Source organism: Empidonax traillii, unplaced genomic scaffold (genome assembly GCF_003031625.1).
Source record: "Empidonax traillii isolate 1590-97213 ecotype Southwest subspecies unplaced genomic scaffold, ASM303162v1 scaffold1262:size201849, whole genome shotgun sequence".
NCBI lineage: Eukaryota > Metazoa > Chordata > Aves > Passeriformes > Tyrannidae > Empidonax > Empidonax traillii.
In genome coordinates, this window is record NW_020956455.1 from 155723 (window position 1) to 170747 (window position 15025).

At 41.5% G+C, this 15025-nt stretch overlaps 1 protein-coding gene across 1 annotated transcript in view; it reads right to left on the reverse strand.

Moving 5' to 3' along the window:
- The window catches only part of LOC114069451 (protein BEAN1-like), a gene marked incomplete at its 5' end in the record, with an annotated part of 15677 nt that extends 11411 nt beyond the window's left edge, over window positions 1-4266 (reverse strand). The window contains 2 exon segments of the mRNA XM_027906231.1: window positions 1959-2100; window positions 4072-4266. Of these exon segments, the coding sequence (XP_027762032.1) occupies window positions 1959-2100; window positions 4072-4266 (337 nt within the window).
- Window positions 4267-15025: the final 10759 nt, after the last annotated feature.

Sequence of the window (15025 nt, forward strand, 5' to 3'; positions counted from 1 at the left end):
GTGTTTCACCAGCCCTCCCCTTAAATTAATTTTCCATTCATTTTGTGGCTTAAAGGCCAAATGTAAAACCTAACAAAAACACCCTAAACTGATCACCCCCTTGTCCAAATAAAGGTGTCATGGTTTGTACTGAAATCATTTCAGACAGTGTGGCTGTGACAGGGATGGTGTGTTCAGGAGCCCTGAGTTCCTCACCCCAGGTCTGAGCTCTGGTGCTTCTTGCAGGTTGTTACACAGGGGGGATGAAGGGACTGAATGCTTTGGTGGCTGCTCCTGGCAGCACAAACTGCTTTTCACTCACTGAATTCTTTCACAGGAAATGCGTTTTGAGTTATTTGCCTGTGAAGTTGCTTTCCTTGCTGCTCTTCATTCGTGTTCTGTTGATGCTCCAGCTGCATGATGAGCTTTTGGTTTAGCTCTGCATTACACCTGGCTCTGCTCAAATTGCAAGGAGGAATTACATTAATTTAGCCAGTTCTACATTTCAGTGAACCTACTCTTCCAAATATTATTGTATGCAACGAGACTGATCCCAGGGAGTTAATATTTTAAGTGCAAAAGGTCAAGCAGGTCTTGTTTATGCTCCAAGGCCATGTCTGACAGTCACTTTTCCTGCTGTTTGCACCCATCAGTCCAAGTGATCTTTATGGTTGGCTAATTTAAAAAATACCCTGCAGAGTTATGCCATAGAGGAGAGCATAAAGGTGGCTGTACAGAGCTTCTTTGGGCTTTTACCTAAGGCAGTAATTCCTACCATGCCTCTCACCCAGCCTTCTGCTGAAATTATGATTGTCTGTCTATGCAATGCATTAACAGCAACCTTAAAAGTCTCCGTGTAGCTTCACTCTCAGCCATCTGCTGAGCTCTGCTTTCCCTCAAGTGCTCCAGTTGCATTGCTAAGATATAAAAACGACTAAAATTTAAATGATTCGCCAAAGCTCTTTTTTTCTAAAATATTTAACTTGTGTAGCATTGAGAGAACAGCAAAACCATGAGCAATAATCTTTACTTTGGACCTGTGCTGCAGGGCTGTGGTTACTGGGATGAGCACTGTTTCCTTGGGTGTGCACAGTCATTTTTGGCTCCTCATGCCTGGTGTCAGGTGCCTTTGATTGGTAAAGGCTTGTGGGCGTGGGTCCAAAAACCAGTCTGCATTTTAAAGTGGATTTATGGGAATTTCTACAAATACAGATGCCAGGCTCAGAATAATTTTTCACCTGTGAGCTTTCTGCTAAAATATTTACTCTGTATGTCTAAAAGCACATTTATTACAATACGACTCTGTAATGCATAGAGGGTTGCTTGTAGACTATGCATAGAATAAGAGAAGCAGAGACTTATATATTGTGTGTTCTTACTGCTGGCTTGCTCTGGATCACACATGTGTAAAAGCAGTCAAAAAAGGGCTGATTTTACAGTACATTAACTCCAAACAGTCTGCTTAAAAAGAGATAAAAAAAAAGAAAGAAGGGGGCCGTCCAACCATTGTTTGCTGTTTGTAAGACACAGCACTACAAAAGCTTGCTTTCGTTTTTTTTTCTGTTCCCTCTGATTTGAACACTCTCAGGGTCAGTAATAAATGTAACAAATACAAAAGTTCTTGGAAAAACCATGTATTTTTTCCCCTGAAGAAACTTTCACTTGCAAATCCATTTCTTTCAAAGAAAGGTGTTTGCAAGTGATTCTGCTTGGGTGTTTCATTAGTATGTCATCAATATGTTAAATTTTAATGTAAATATCACTAAATGAGAACTGTACATGCCTTTATTCAGTAAAGATATATTCTGCTGAGGAAAAGTTGAACTTAGAGTCAAAAAAAAAAAACCCAAAGTCTCTCTGCATTTGGATTTTGTGTGACCTGAATTTTCATACTGGGCATGGGCCTAGCAGGTTTATTTTCTTTAGAAGGCTTTGCAAGTGCAAGATTATAACAGTCAGAATGCCAGGACAGTGCTTACCGTGGAGGTGGGTCAGGATACATGATGCTGACCTGAGAAAGTATATCCAGATAGGAACCAAAGTCACAAGCCTGGGGAAACTCCTCGCTGCAGGTGGATCTCAGCTCTCCGGAAGAGCCACCGTGAGAGATGCCATCTGGAGCTGGAAAACAAGCAATTAATGTTTGCTGCTCTTTCCTCCCGTGGTTCGTTCCCCCTCGCTGTTTTCTAACACTGCCATGAATTTTTTTTGCTTTTGTATAAACATTTATCTGGGTAAGGGAGTGACATCTCCAGTTTGGGAACAAAATTTAAAGTCCAAAAGAAGTGAAATGCAAAGCAGTGTTTGCTGAAGGGGCTGCATGCATGGGAACCCTGACCATTCCAGGAGGGTTTTCAAAGGGTTTGTAGCTCTGTGTCTTGAGAGAATGCTGTTCTCAATAAAAAACACTGACAAAACCAGTAAAAGCTGGAAATTAGTAGAGAAAAATCATCCTGCTGCTGCTCCAGGGCTTTCCTATGGCTTCCACACAAGAGCTTCACCGCTCCAACTAACAACACACAAACAAGCCCAACACAGAAAATAGCACTGACTTCTTGGGATTTATGGGGCAGCTCCACGCTTGGGTAGTGTGGCACAATTTAGCTTCAGATTATTCTTTTGAAATATCTCTGAAAAGATGCTTTCCTTTTTTCATTTCTCCAGCACTGTTATTTCCAACAAGCAGTTTGAAAATTGCCCTGTAAATTTTTGCCTGGTTTCAGGGTTTATTGAAACTGAAATTTATTAGACCAGTAGATTTAAATGTAGTGATTTAATCTTAATGGTCAGTATTGTATCATGCCAAAATATTGCTGTTGGTGGGTGAAACAGTAACCCCAATTTAACCATTTAATCCTGCTGAAAATTAGGAACAATGGATGTTACCAGAATAGTAGACATAGTTTTCTGAATTTTGTTTTTTCATTTTTCCCTCTGTAATTGTCTATGGGAGTTTGCATTTCACTTATTTTGGATTCTAAATTTCGTTCCCAAAACAGAGAGTTTGATCCCTTGTCTGGATAAATGTTTCTGGAAAAGCCAAAAATAACTATTCCCAGCTCCAAGTGGGCAAACTGTAGGTAGGAAATGTGTTCATTTGACACAAAAATTCCCGGTCCAAATAGTTAAATGAAGTCCAGTTGACGTACCCCAGAAAACAAGATTTAAGATAATGTGTTTTTATCTTGCTCTCTATTATTGTCTTTTCTACATAAACACCAAAACAATATGCAAAGAACTGCACTCACAACAAACAGCAGGTAGAGAAGTTTGGCCACAGAGGATGTCATTGTTGATGTTCCACCATTTATAATATGAGTTTTTTAAAGCTGGACTTACAAAGTAACTTTGTAACTGTTTTTTTGGTTTTTTTTTTTCCCCTAAAGAGAAATAATTTGATTCTGTCATTTCCTTGACAAAATGGCTCTCAGCTTCTGGTCAGCAAACCCAAAAAGGGTCAAAAATATAACTCTACAATTAACTTCTTGATAGTCCCAAAATTTCTGAAAGTTTTTTGTAGGTTTTTTTTTTTTTGCTTGGTTGGTTTTTTTTGTTTGTTTGTTTGGGTAGCTGGGGTTTTTGTTTGTTTGTTTTGGGGTTTCTTGGGGGTAGGGAGCAGGATTTGGCACCTTTTTGACTCTGTAATGACAATGACCATTGTATGATGATGACCATGGTAATGACATTTATGTCATCAACTCTCGTGCTTGCAATGCCATTTTGGTGCCCCGTTTTTCTGTTTATATCCAGTGATTAATTTCTGCGGTCAGAAAAACAACATTTCCCCAGTCACTGATGTGGGTCGGTGCACGAACCGAAAACAGCTCTGGCTTTCCAACAGGTAGAAATGACATCACATGCTACACCCAGGCTATGGAGGGGTGTGAAAATGCAACAAAGAAGAAATCTTCTACCATATCAAGGGGAAATGATCTGTTCAGGACCTGCTGTGGGTACCGGCACCATGAACTGTGGGAACGCAGCCCCAGCACCGCTAAACTGCGAAGCTGCCCGTGACCAACATACCCTGCTTTTTATAGTGTTTATTTTTATTTGCCATGCCTTGCCCAGTGCCTGCTGGCTGTCACTCACCGTAGCCAGGCTCTGTCCGCGGCTGGGGCTCCTTCCTCAGGCTGCCCACCACGATGGTGGCGCAGGACAGGGACAGCACCAGCCCGATCACCACCCCCGCCACCAGCAGCGGGGACACCAGCAGGCTGCTGTCACCGCCGGCCTCCTCGGGGCCGGGGAGCTCGCTGCTTGCCGTGCTCTGGTTCAGGGCAGCTGCTGGCAGAGAGAGGAGGGCGATGTCAGTGGGGGGAGAGGGATTTACACACCGTGCCCAACCCCGGGGCTCCCCAGCCCGGCAGAGCCCTGGGCGCGCCCGCTGCAGGAGCTCATGCTCCCAGGAGAACCTGTTGATGAAACTGGGCTGTCAGGAGCTGTCAGGCTCCCTGTTAGTGGAGAATATCCTGCTGGAGCCAGTGGTGCATGGTCCATAATTGTTAGGCTCCTCCCTGGCAAAATTCCTTGTACCTTGAGTTGAACGATGCTGAAAGAGCTTGAGTGCGCAAGGGGGAATGTGCGGATCCCAAAATCTGAGCTCCGAGCAGGACAGAGGAATTGCACGTTGTTAAAGGTGAGAAAAAACCTCCAAAAATATATATAAATGAATTATTTAAATTTAATAATAAATTTGCTTAAGGGAGAACAGCTCCAGTAATTTACACCCGAGTCAAATACCCTTTGAGACAAGCTACAGAAAGAGTATCAGAAGTTAAACTGGAAGCTTCCCTTAGAGAATCAACCATATATGATTTATATACAAATTAATTGCCCACAGATGTATCTATGGGGGATTGCTGTGCTAAGGAGGGGAGGTAAATGGTAGAAATTATGTAAAAAATGATTCAGGATCTAAGCAGATAAAATATCCCCCCATACCCCTCCCAGATTAAAAAGAAATCTCCCATTTGCTGCTCAGGATCAGGCAACCAGACTTATTGATGCATAAATTCCTGGAGGTGCCTGTGCACCAAGACTGGCTGTTGATTATGGTCTGGATATACTTTTGTGTCTGGCTTTATGTCATTTGAACAGATGAAGAATTTTTTTCTTACATAAACCAAAGACAAAAAATATTTTTCTCTCTTGCATATTCTGTGAATATGTGGTTTAGGAGTGCAGGTGTTTTTGACATGGATAGGTGTCAGCAGATAGTTTTCTGTCAAGTTTTCTCCACTCTTTTCCTTTGGGAGACACCACTTGGTGTGTTGCAGTCCCAATAAGTTAAAAAGAAGACAGTGGCTTCAAGCCAGTGCATGTTATCATTGGCTGATGCTTGAGCCTGAGAGAACCAACTAGAAGTATAAAAAAATTAGACAATATATAGTGGGGTTTTTCATAATTTTCTAGATTTTTCTAGGTTTTCCTTAATTTTTTTAATTTTGACCAATGGCTGAGGAAGCTTATAAGCAATTAAGACACACAGCCAAGAAATGGGCTGAGCTTTCACCAAGTATCTTATACCAAAAGAGAAAACCGAGTTTGTTGAAAATTAACTGATGCTGTAGCATTAAATCAAAAGGCTATGGACAACCGAGCTCCTTAATAGTCTTAGTGCAAAGAGATTTGGGGTGTGGGATATGTTTGAGGGGGAGATTCTGCTGATCTTATGGCCCTTGAGCTAGAACTAAACTTCCTCAAACTTTACAAAATTCTGACCATGCTACTCCTTTGTACATTTTTCAGCTCTCTCTCTTGGTAATGCCCAAAAGTGTGCATTCTTACTGGCTTCTTACTAGCCCCATAAGAGCTAAATCTTTCATTAAAAAAAAGTCTCTGTTGGATTCAAAGCTGTTCAATTGGATCCTGAGAAGGGTTTAAACCACACTCAGGCTTCAATTCCAGGGTGTGATCTGCTTCTGGGAGCCAAAAGAAGTGGTTATGAGGACAAGAACAGAGAAGGTGGTTTTGTACATTGTATTTATCTTATTCACTTGTAGCAAAGTTGAGAAAATGAATGGATGACTGGAATAGTCTGGGAAATGTCCTCTCTATGCATCGGTTTTACAGGTGTACAAATACTACAGGGAAAGGAATTTTCAGCCCAGGATGCCCAGGAGGCTGTTTAATTCTCTCACACTGGTCTCACATGCAGTTCTGCTGCTCTGTAGGCTTTTCTGATTTCCACACAGAAAATGAAATTGCTTCTTAAGTTACAGTTGATATTCAATATTAACTCTGTAGGAATTGCTTCAAACTTTTACCTCAGTGGGGCTTATCTCTTGGAAAGGTGCTTGGTAGTTATTTGACAAAGTTGATGAATAAATAAATTTTTGCTGTCAGTTGCTGCATCAATGACATTTTAACAGTTCCCCCAAACAGATGATATTAATTATTATCTCTAAATTTGCAATAAAATCTTCCCATATAAATGCTTAACTAGTCTTGCCTGATTATTGCTCTTGTGGGAGATACTTCAGCATAAGCCAAACCCACATGAATTCAGTTAACCAGGCAGGAACCAGGAATGCAGACCAAGTTTCTCTGCAGCTCACATTGTCTCTCTGATCTTTTTCACTGCCTATTTATGTCCTAATCAGAATGAAATATTTTCACTGATTAATAGTAGAAAATCAAAACCTTATTCAGACTGAGACTGTGTCCTAGGTGATTCAGCTTTATTCCTGCTGCTTACAGTGGATTTGGAACACGCTGGCAGGTACAGAAGCTGCCCATGACACTGAGAAGCTCCTCCAAGGCAGAAAGGGTGGCCTCTCCTGTGAGGTGGCTGCCTCTGCCTTTTATCATGTCTGCTGGCTGTCAGATAATGACTTTTTCTCTTCTTGCATTGACATCCTTATTATAGAGCCAGGATGAGCAAGATTGGATCCCCAGCAGCCTGCAAATTGAGAACGTCAGAAGCAAAGGGAATGGGGCTGCACGAGGGCTCAGCAAATAAATCTTTTCAGATGGGGTGGTTTAGGGTATTATGTTGATGTCACAGCAGCTTGTGTGGCTGCTGTTTCAAATTAACAGGAAAAAGCTTCCAATTTTCATATCCATTGGCTATTTTATCAACACTGATAAACAGCACTGCAGTGAAACAAATCACTCTGAAAGTACAACAGCCAATTTCTGATGGACAAGATATTTCCCCCCTATTTTCTCATATTCCAAGTACTTTGAACTAATACAGCTTTATAAGCAGGACTCAAACCCATTTCTTTCCTAAGGAACTCTGTATTAAGCCTTGGAAATAAGAATGACGAGCATCCTCTTTTACCCATTAAAGTAAATTTACCTTCATAACTCAGATCCAACTCAGGGTGGTAGTGACTTGACCAGGACAAAAGCAGTATATTTTTTCTTTTATTGTGAGAAATTCTGGGTTTTTTTGGCACATAAGTTTCTCATATAGAATTTTTTGGGGAAAAAAAAAAGTAGCGACAATAATTTTTCTTAAGATTTTAAAAAAATCTTATTGGCAAATAATTGTGTATTTTACCTTGGCAGTGTGTCTGCTTAATCTGTGATCTTGATTTCTCATGTCTTTAGGAGTTTGAGCTCTGTGTGAACTGTATCTAATGTTGACTCTCATGGAATTTGGAGCCCAGGCAGGAAACATAATCTGTACTGGGGAAGGTGGGGGAAAAAACCTCCAAAAACACCTCCCCTCCCCCCCCCCCAAACCTTCCACTGAAAAGTTCCTTCCTTACAAACTTTCCTGCAGAGAGGAGATTAGAAGGCAGGGATGAAACTCTTGCTGGCTCAAACAGTCACAGCCAGAGCAGCTGACTTGTGCTCTGTTGTGCCCCATGTGTGTTTATGGGTCTGTAAATCAGTTATCCACCTCTGATGACTATAACATCGGCTCAGATTGATGAGGCTTTGCAAATGCTGAAGTTTTGTGTTGTCCTGGAGTTGCACTGAAGCGTTCAGTGGGCTCTGTTAGCCATCACTTTCAGCAATCCTTACCCTGCTCACGTGGTTTGAAACTCTGGAAAAGAGCTGGAGAACAAATCAAATCAGCTGCAGCTCAGTTCTGAGCTTGAACTGAGGGCCAGGAGCCAGGACCACCTTACATACACACCTCCAGCACTCCTCCTTGAGTGCTTGTGGCTATTTAGAACCCTTCTATTACAATTAATCCTGTTTCCTTTTCCAGCCTCCTCAACATTCTTCAATACTGAGAAAGTTCTTAGAGGAATGGGTGATGTTACTGCTTAGGGAACACTGACAACTCAAATACTGATGTAACTGGTTGTGTGAGGCTAAGATTCTGCTAAGACAGAAAGCTGGTAAATGCTGCAATCCTCAGACCTTCCTTTAACAGCTGGGATCATATGTGATATATTTGGGGCTTTCTTTCGAGGTGATGTGAACTTTTTTAAACAATGAAAGTGGTTTGCAGTGCTGCTCTGCACTCCCACATGAATTATGGGGATGAGGTTGCAGAGTACACAAAGCCTGGAGTATAACTTGCATTATCATTTCTATCTGTAAAAGCTACAGCAGTATTTGCCTGCATAAATCAAGGGGTTTTCTCCTACCATTAAGAAGTGATTTAATAACCTCAGATTTCATATTAATAAGATCAGGATTTCTGCTTAGATAGCTGCAGGAATGTCAAGAATAGCAAACCAGTTATTGATTCCTGGGACAACTTCAATCACCTTTATTCTTTGTTGCTGAAGGAGACAGTGAAATTCAAGGGCACTGAAAGATCTGTAGAAATTAAATGCTCAAACATTACTATTCACAAAAAATAGGGGAGGAATTCCAATTGCTTATTATAGAAAACCCATTTGGTGAAAGGGTTGGTAAATGGAAGTGTATTTATCTTTGGCAGAGCTGGATCAGCCCTAAAGAGGGGAGAACACTCACCCCAATGAAGGGCTAGAAGTGCCTCCCCCAGCTGACAGGCAGTGGGGTTTGTCCTGGAGTAGCAAAACATTCTGCTGCCTAATAATTTCATTTTATAGGTTCCACTTAGTTCCTTCTCCTAAACAATATGGTGTTGGTTGCTCTTTCATTTGAGGTGGCAGAGGAAGGACTTTAAAAACAAACATAACCCCCTATCCCACTGTGGACTTTGAGAACATTCATTTATTCACCTCTTGGTATAAGCTGCAATGTGTATATTGTATTTTAAACAGAAAATGTAGTTTCCTCTTCAAGACCAGTTCACCATGGGGTTAACATCATCTCTAGCAGCTGGGAGGTCAGAAGAGGGCCTGAGCTGGCCCCAAACACAGATATGCTATGAAGGACTGATATTTAGACACCCTGAGAATCAGCTTTGTGTGCTTCACCATAGCCCTCCCTGGGAGCTGGAAGTCTAGGCTGTGGGTATTCCTCCCTGGTCCTAAAACAAAGCTACCCATTTGAAAATAAAAGGTGATCTTAACAAGGGAATATTTTTAATGGAAACAGAAATTCAGTGTGCATTGCTCTGCAAGTGAGATTGAGTAAGAACAATAATGGAAAAAGCAGAGTATGGCTGGAACAAGATCTTGGGCTTTTCCTGCGAGCAAAGTATTTCTGAAATTGTACTCCCAAAATTACACATTATGGGAAAGCTGATTAAATTTTGAATCCAAAGGGATAGTAAATCCCTGTGTAATGAACAGAGTTGTCTGTAGATTAGAACACCTGCAGTGCCCACAGAGCACCCTGGACAATGTCTGACCCTGGAACACTGACTGGGTCAAAGGCTTGTTAGTTTTTGTGGCCTTTTAAACAAAAAGGGACCAGAAAATGGTTTGGTCCCAGAAAGTAAGTGTGCCCTGCATGGCTGGTTCAAATAAAACTGTCTAAATGAGAGCTCTTTTAGGGATACTGCCTGGAAGTTTCCAGGGATACCATCCAGCTCCCACCTTCATGAAGGTCAATCCATGTTAAATGTCACTAACTGTTGTTCTTCTATTCACAGTCAGAGTGGAAATGTGTCTGTTGAATTGTTCCCATTCTCTCCCACTGCAGAGAAAAAGAAGAGAAATTTTGAGCAAAGATATGGGATTCTTGGTGGAGAAACTAGAATCTTGGCTGATGTAAAACCCCCTTCTGTCCCCCTTCAAATGCATGGGTAGATCCATGAAGAAAGAAATAAACAACTTGAAAATAGAAAGGGAAATAATTTCTGTTCCTGGTTGTCCTGATCACACGTGACTGCAGAGGGATTTTAATCTACATGTTTGATAAGAGCAATTGGTGATTAACAGAAAGGAATCACAAAAAAAAAAAAAAAAATGGAGTTCCTTCTTCAGTTTCCTCTTACCTGCCTTAATTATTCATTTTAACTGTGTGCTGGCAGTTTAGGGATATCTTGTCAGGTGCTCAGTGAGGCTGAGAGGATTCAGGTGGTGCAGCCAGCTAAGGTGCTTCTATCCAAATCAACTAAACATCTTCCCCACCAGAAGGAAATCCTGTGTTACAGAAGAACCCAGAATGTCCTTCAACAGCACGGCAATGTTGAGAGTTCACAGCAGAATTTATCACCAACTAAAAGAGACTGATATGCTCATATTTGTGGACTAATAATTGTTTGAAATGCTTGGATGTGCCACTGCTTCAGTTTTGGTGTGAACAGAGGGACCTCTTCAGTTTCTGGTGCATGAACAGCCGGATTAAAAGAAATCCAATGAGGAAATTTTATATTCTTTGCATGAGTAGACAATGAATTTTTTTGGTGAGAGAACTGACAGCATGAAACTAGCTCCTATTTTATATTACAAAGTAGAAATGCAGTGTGTGAGCTGCAGGAAAGTGAATGGTAAACTGAAAAAGGTTTGTTTGTGGAAGGGATGTTGCACTGAAAGTAAAAAAAGAGGAAAACGGTGCTGAGACAATAAGGAAACCTTGAACATCAGCTGCTTAAGGCAAGAGCTGTGCAACAACAGAATACTGAGATTTCAACAAAAATTAGCTTAGAACAGGTGGCTGTCTTCTCTTTAAAGCCTCCTGTTCTTTACTGTAAGCCTGAAATCCTGATGGTTATGGTAACTGGAGAGGGATTAGTAAAAAAGCTGAGAAGAGCCTCATATTAATTATTAAAAAGCTACCAGTCAGTGTTGACCTACTGTAGAGAACTCAGAATTACCCTGTTGTCTCAAAGCAAAGTTTAAATCTATGTTACAACTGAGGAAAAGCTGTTCACCTGCTACTCTGAATGATGAAACCACGAACTTCAGAGGGTGTGCTGAATAAAACTGTACTGAATAAAACAAAATGCTGAATGGCAGTGGAACGTGGGTATTTTTGATTGTTTTAATTATTTACGTTTTGTAAAAAATCTGAAGCGCCCACTGTCCTGAAGCTTGGGTAAAACCATGAGAATGGGAAAGGTTTGAAATCTCTGCACGCATCAAATAGTGCCTGTAACTCCTCATTCTTTGCTGGTGCATGACAAGGTGTCTTCTGAGGGGTCTCAGTCAAGGTCAGGGTGTTTGGAAAATGCTCCAGCCTTGTGCTCACGACCTGGAGAAGGGGGAGATCCTGCCTCCCACTGTAAATGGGGAAGGGAAAGTGGTTTCAAATTATTTGTGGTGGGTTTTTTTTGTTTGACGGCTTCAGTGGTTTGATTTTTTTGTTTGTTTGTGTGTGGGTTTGGTTTCTGTTTGTTGGGGTTGGTTTGTTTGCCTTTTTTTAGCTACTGAAAGTAAAGGGACAGATTGTAATGTTTACCAAGGAAAGGGTAACCATGCAATAATAAATCCTGTTTGAACCCCTGCTGCCTTCTTAATGGCTTTGCATTGGTATTAATTGGAGAAATGTCCTGGAAATGTTAACAAGCATAACCTCTGTGTTTTCTGGAGCTACATCTACAGCTTGATGATGTAACCTTGTCCATGTTGTCCTACCATAATTTGTCTTAAAGGCTGTACTGGACAACATTTAGTGCAGGGACTTTGCCCTGTCCCTTGAGCTGACAGCGTGGGAGACAAGAACTATCCTGCTGTTTGGATTACTCCAATAGTTGATGGATTCATATTTACCATGCCATTTGTTAATACTATCTTGTTAAACCCTTCTGGGAATGAGATCACAGATTTTTCTAAGTATCAGCTGCTGCACAGTGTTTCCTGAAATACCAGATTTTAGGGCTGGGCCAAGGAAGAGAGGGTTGATGGTAAAACAGATGGCCTGGTTGCTAACAATATACACGACTGGGCTGGGGTGGGCAACGTTGTTGTTTCAGAGGGTTTTTTGCTTCAGAAAGAAAGTCACTGCTGCTGCTCATCTGCTGTGTTATTTGGAGATAAACACTTCCTGAGGAGAGACTGGAGGTGGCCCAACAGTGTGGATTCCTCATGTTGCCCTTTGTCAGTGCTTCGTTATTCTGCTTTATATTCCTTAAAAAACTGGGAGCTGTAAGTCACCTTCCTGTACTGTCTTTGGGTGTTTTGTTTTTAGTCTGATTGTCTCCTTTCTCCAAAAATTAGGATGTTCCATTATACCTTATCTCATTTTATCATCAAGCAAACTGCCTGTCCTTCTTGTTAGTTCATATTCCACCAAATATCTCCAGATTGGGGCTCCAGCAGTACTTTTGAAGCCTGTGCTGTCTCCTATCTCCAGTGTAGTATTTAGAGCAGGAAAACATTTGGAGCCCAACAGAAGCCTGTGGACTGAACTCATGGTATATTGTTGATTAATCTCTTTTGTATTTTCATTGACTTAGCTCTCTGTTTCTGCACCAGTTATTGACTTACAATATTTCTACTGTACTGTCTCCTACACTACATTCCCAGTATTGAGAATCAAGATTCCTTCAACAAAGGGGGTGTGAAAAAGAGGTGGCTGCCAAGCACAGGGATACAACTCTTTACTCTCCTGGTATTAAACAAGTTTAAAGGGAGGGAAATGCATCTGTGCAGTGCTGACACTGAGCCAACAGCTTTGAGGGAGCAGAGAGAAGGGTGATATTTGTAATCCCCTGCTAAATGCAAATAAGTTCCCTGTCTCTCTTCTGGAGTTTGCTTCCCTGAGTCAGCAGAGTTCATTTACATTTCGGTGACGTCTACAAGAATTTTGCCAACACATCTTATTACTGCAAACATTTTGTCAGTTCTGACATTTCCCTGAGCTGGGAGAATCCCCAGAATGGCTGTGTTTGTTCTGAGCAACAGACTTGGAGGCTCACAGGGAGCAGTGCGAGCCTTCCCACCTCCTGCCCCTCATCCACCACAGCACCACCCCCTGAGCGTTCCACAACAACCTCTGATGGCCACGGTGTAAATACAAGCCTTTCCACAACTGTTTTATCCTGAGAGCAGGATTGGGATCTGGGCAAACACAGGATCGGTCCCTAGGCCTGGTTTCTTGAGCAAGATGCACCAACAACTCCACTGACAGGAGGTGGGAGAGCCACGATGTGGGGACACCGAGCAGATCCAACCCTTGGAGAGCAGGAATTCCACCTCAGACCAATCCAGCACTCCTGGGAAACAAAGGCTATCCCTGTAACTGCACTAAGAGGATGCTTTAATTTGCAGCAAAGAATCTTTTCCTCTCTATAAGTTAGGACGAGTGCCTATTCCAGAGACAGGGAAGGAATCAGTGCATTGGGCAGGAGCATTATCTAAGTTAGACCCAGAACTCTTTAGTCTTCCTTTCCCATTTCCCTGCTTTGTGCATTTCTCTGGCTCTCCCAGGCCAGAGGATTGAGGTGATTGCTCCTCCTTGTCTCCTCAGAGAGAGTGTCATCAGGGTTTCTGTTGTTTATAAACCCCATTTCTGTAATTACTGCTGTGTGTGAGAGTCACCAGTGATGCTCAGTCAGATAGATCAGAATATTTTGCTGTCTACCGCTACCTATATTTTTCTCCTACCCTGCTTATGTATTTAAATATAATCTGCATTCATTTGTCATTATTCTCTCAAGCCTAGGAGGTATGAACATTCCTCTTGCAATGTAGTGATAGGAACAAGTTTCTTCTCTTCTCCACTCAGATGGAACCAACCACATTATTTTAGTTATGACTGAAGGCAATTTGAATTTAGGATTTCAAGGAGCCTTTATGCCCCCTGGCCCTGTTGACTGTTTTCTATTCTCTCTGTGTTTTTCCTCTCACTGTAATTCTACAGTTTACAGTGTTTCCCACTAACTCATGTCTCATAAAGACAATGTGCCAAAAACTGGCTTCTGCTCTTTGTTTATAAAGAGACTGTGGATGAAGAAGTTGGGCTCAGTTCAGGAAGGGGTTTCTGTGCACAGTTTGCACACTGCTGATGCATTCTTGATCTCACTCCTACAAAACTTTCCAGTCCAGGAAGAACTGAGATGCATATTCTAGAACTGTCATGCTTTTACCTATTTACATTGCAGGAGGGTATTTTGCCTCACTGATGGGCCTGTCTTATTGTTTTGAAATTTATATTATAGAAGTGTTAAAATAAAAATTGATGAAATGTTTCAAAATAACTTCTTCTGAAATTCATAGACTTCATATAACAGGTGAAGGAAAAGGCACAGCAAGGTAACTCTTTTAAGTAGAAGAGCTCCTTGTCTGTGTTTGGGGGTTTATGGAACAGCCTTTGGCAACTGCCTTGATAAAAACTTCCCTTTAAGACCTTGGCTTCTCTTCCTGTAAAAATATTCACAGAAATACGTTAATATATTTCAAAATACAACGGAATCACTGACCATTTCTCACCATGAAACTGAGCTGGTCATTCTTTATACCCTGTCAGATAATTTACTGTCATTACCTCTGCCTTGGAAAGAGCTGTATTTAGCAGGATTGAGCATTTTCTAAGCTGACAGGTCCTCATTGCTGGAGGACCTGGCACTGGTGTCTGTGCTTGATATTCCCTCCTCATCCTCCTCTTTTAAGGTTCCCCATTTCCATTAGTTACTGGTGGAGTCTCCAGGTGGGAGGCAAAGGGGGCCAGGCTTGCATTTCACATTTACTGTGGGCCCCAATTCTGTGCTTAGCTGTTATTTTCTAAACCCTTTATTTATTTTTTTTAATCTGTGTGCTTATGAAAAGATAAATTGTCAAATTAGAGATGCACAACGTGGATAAAAGTTCTGCTCTAA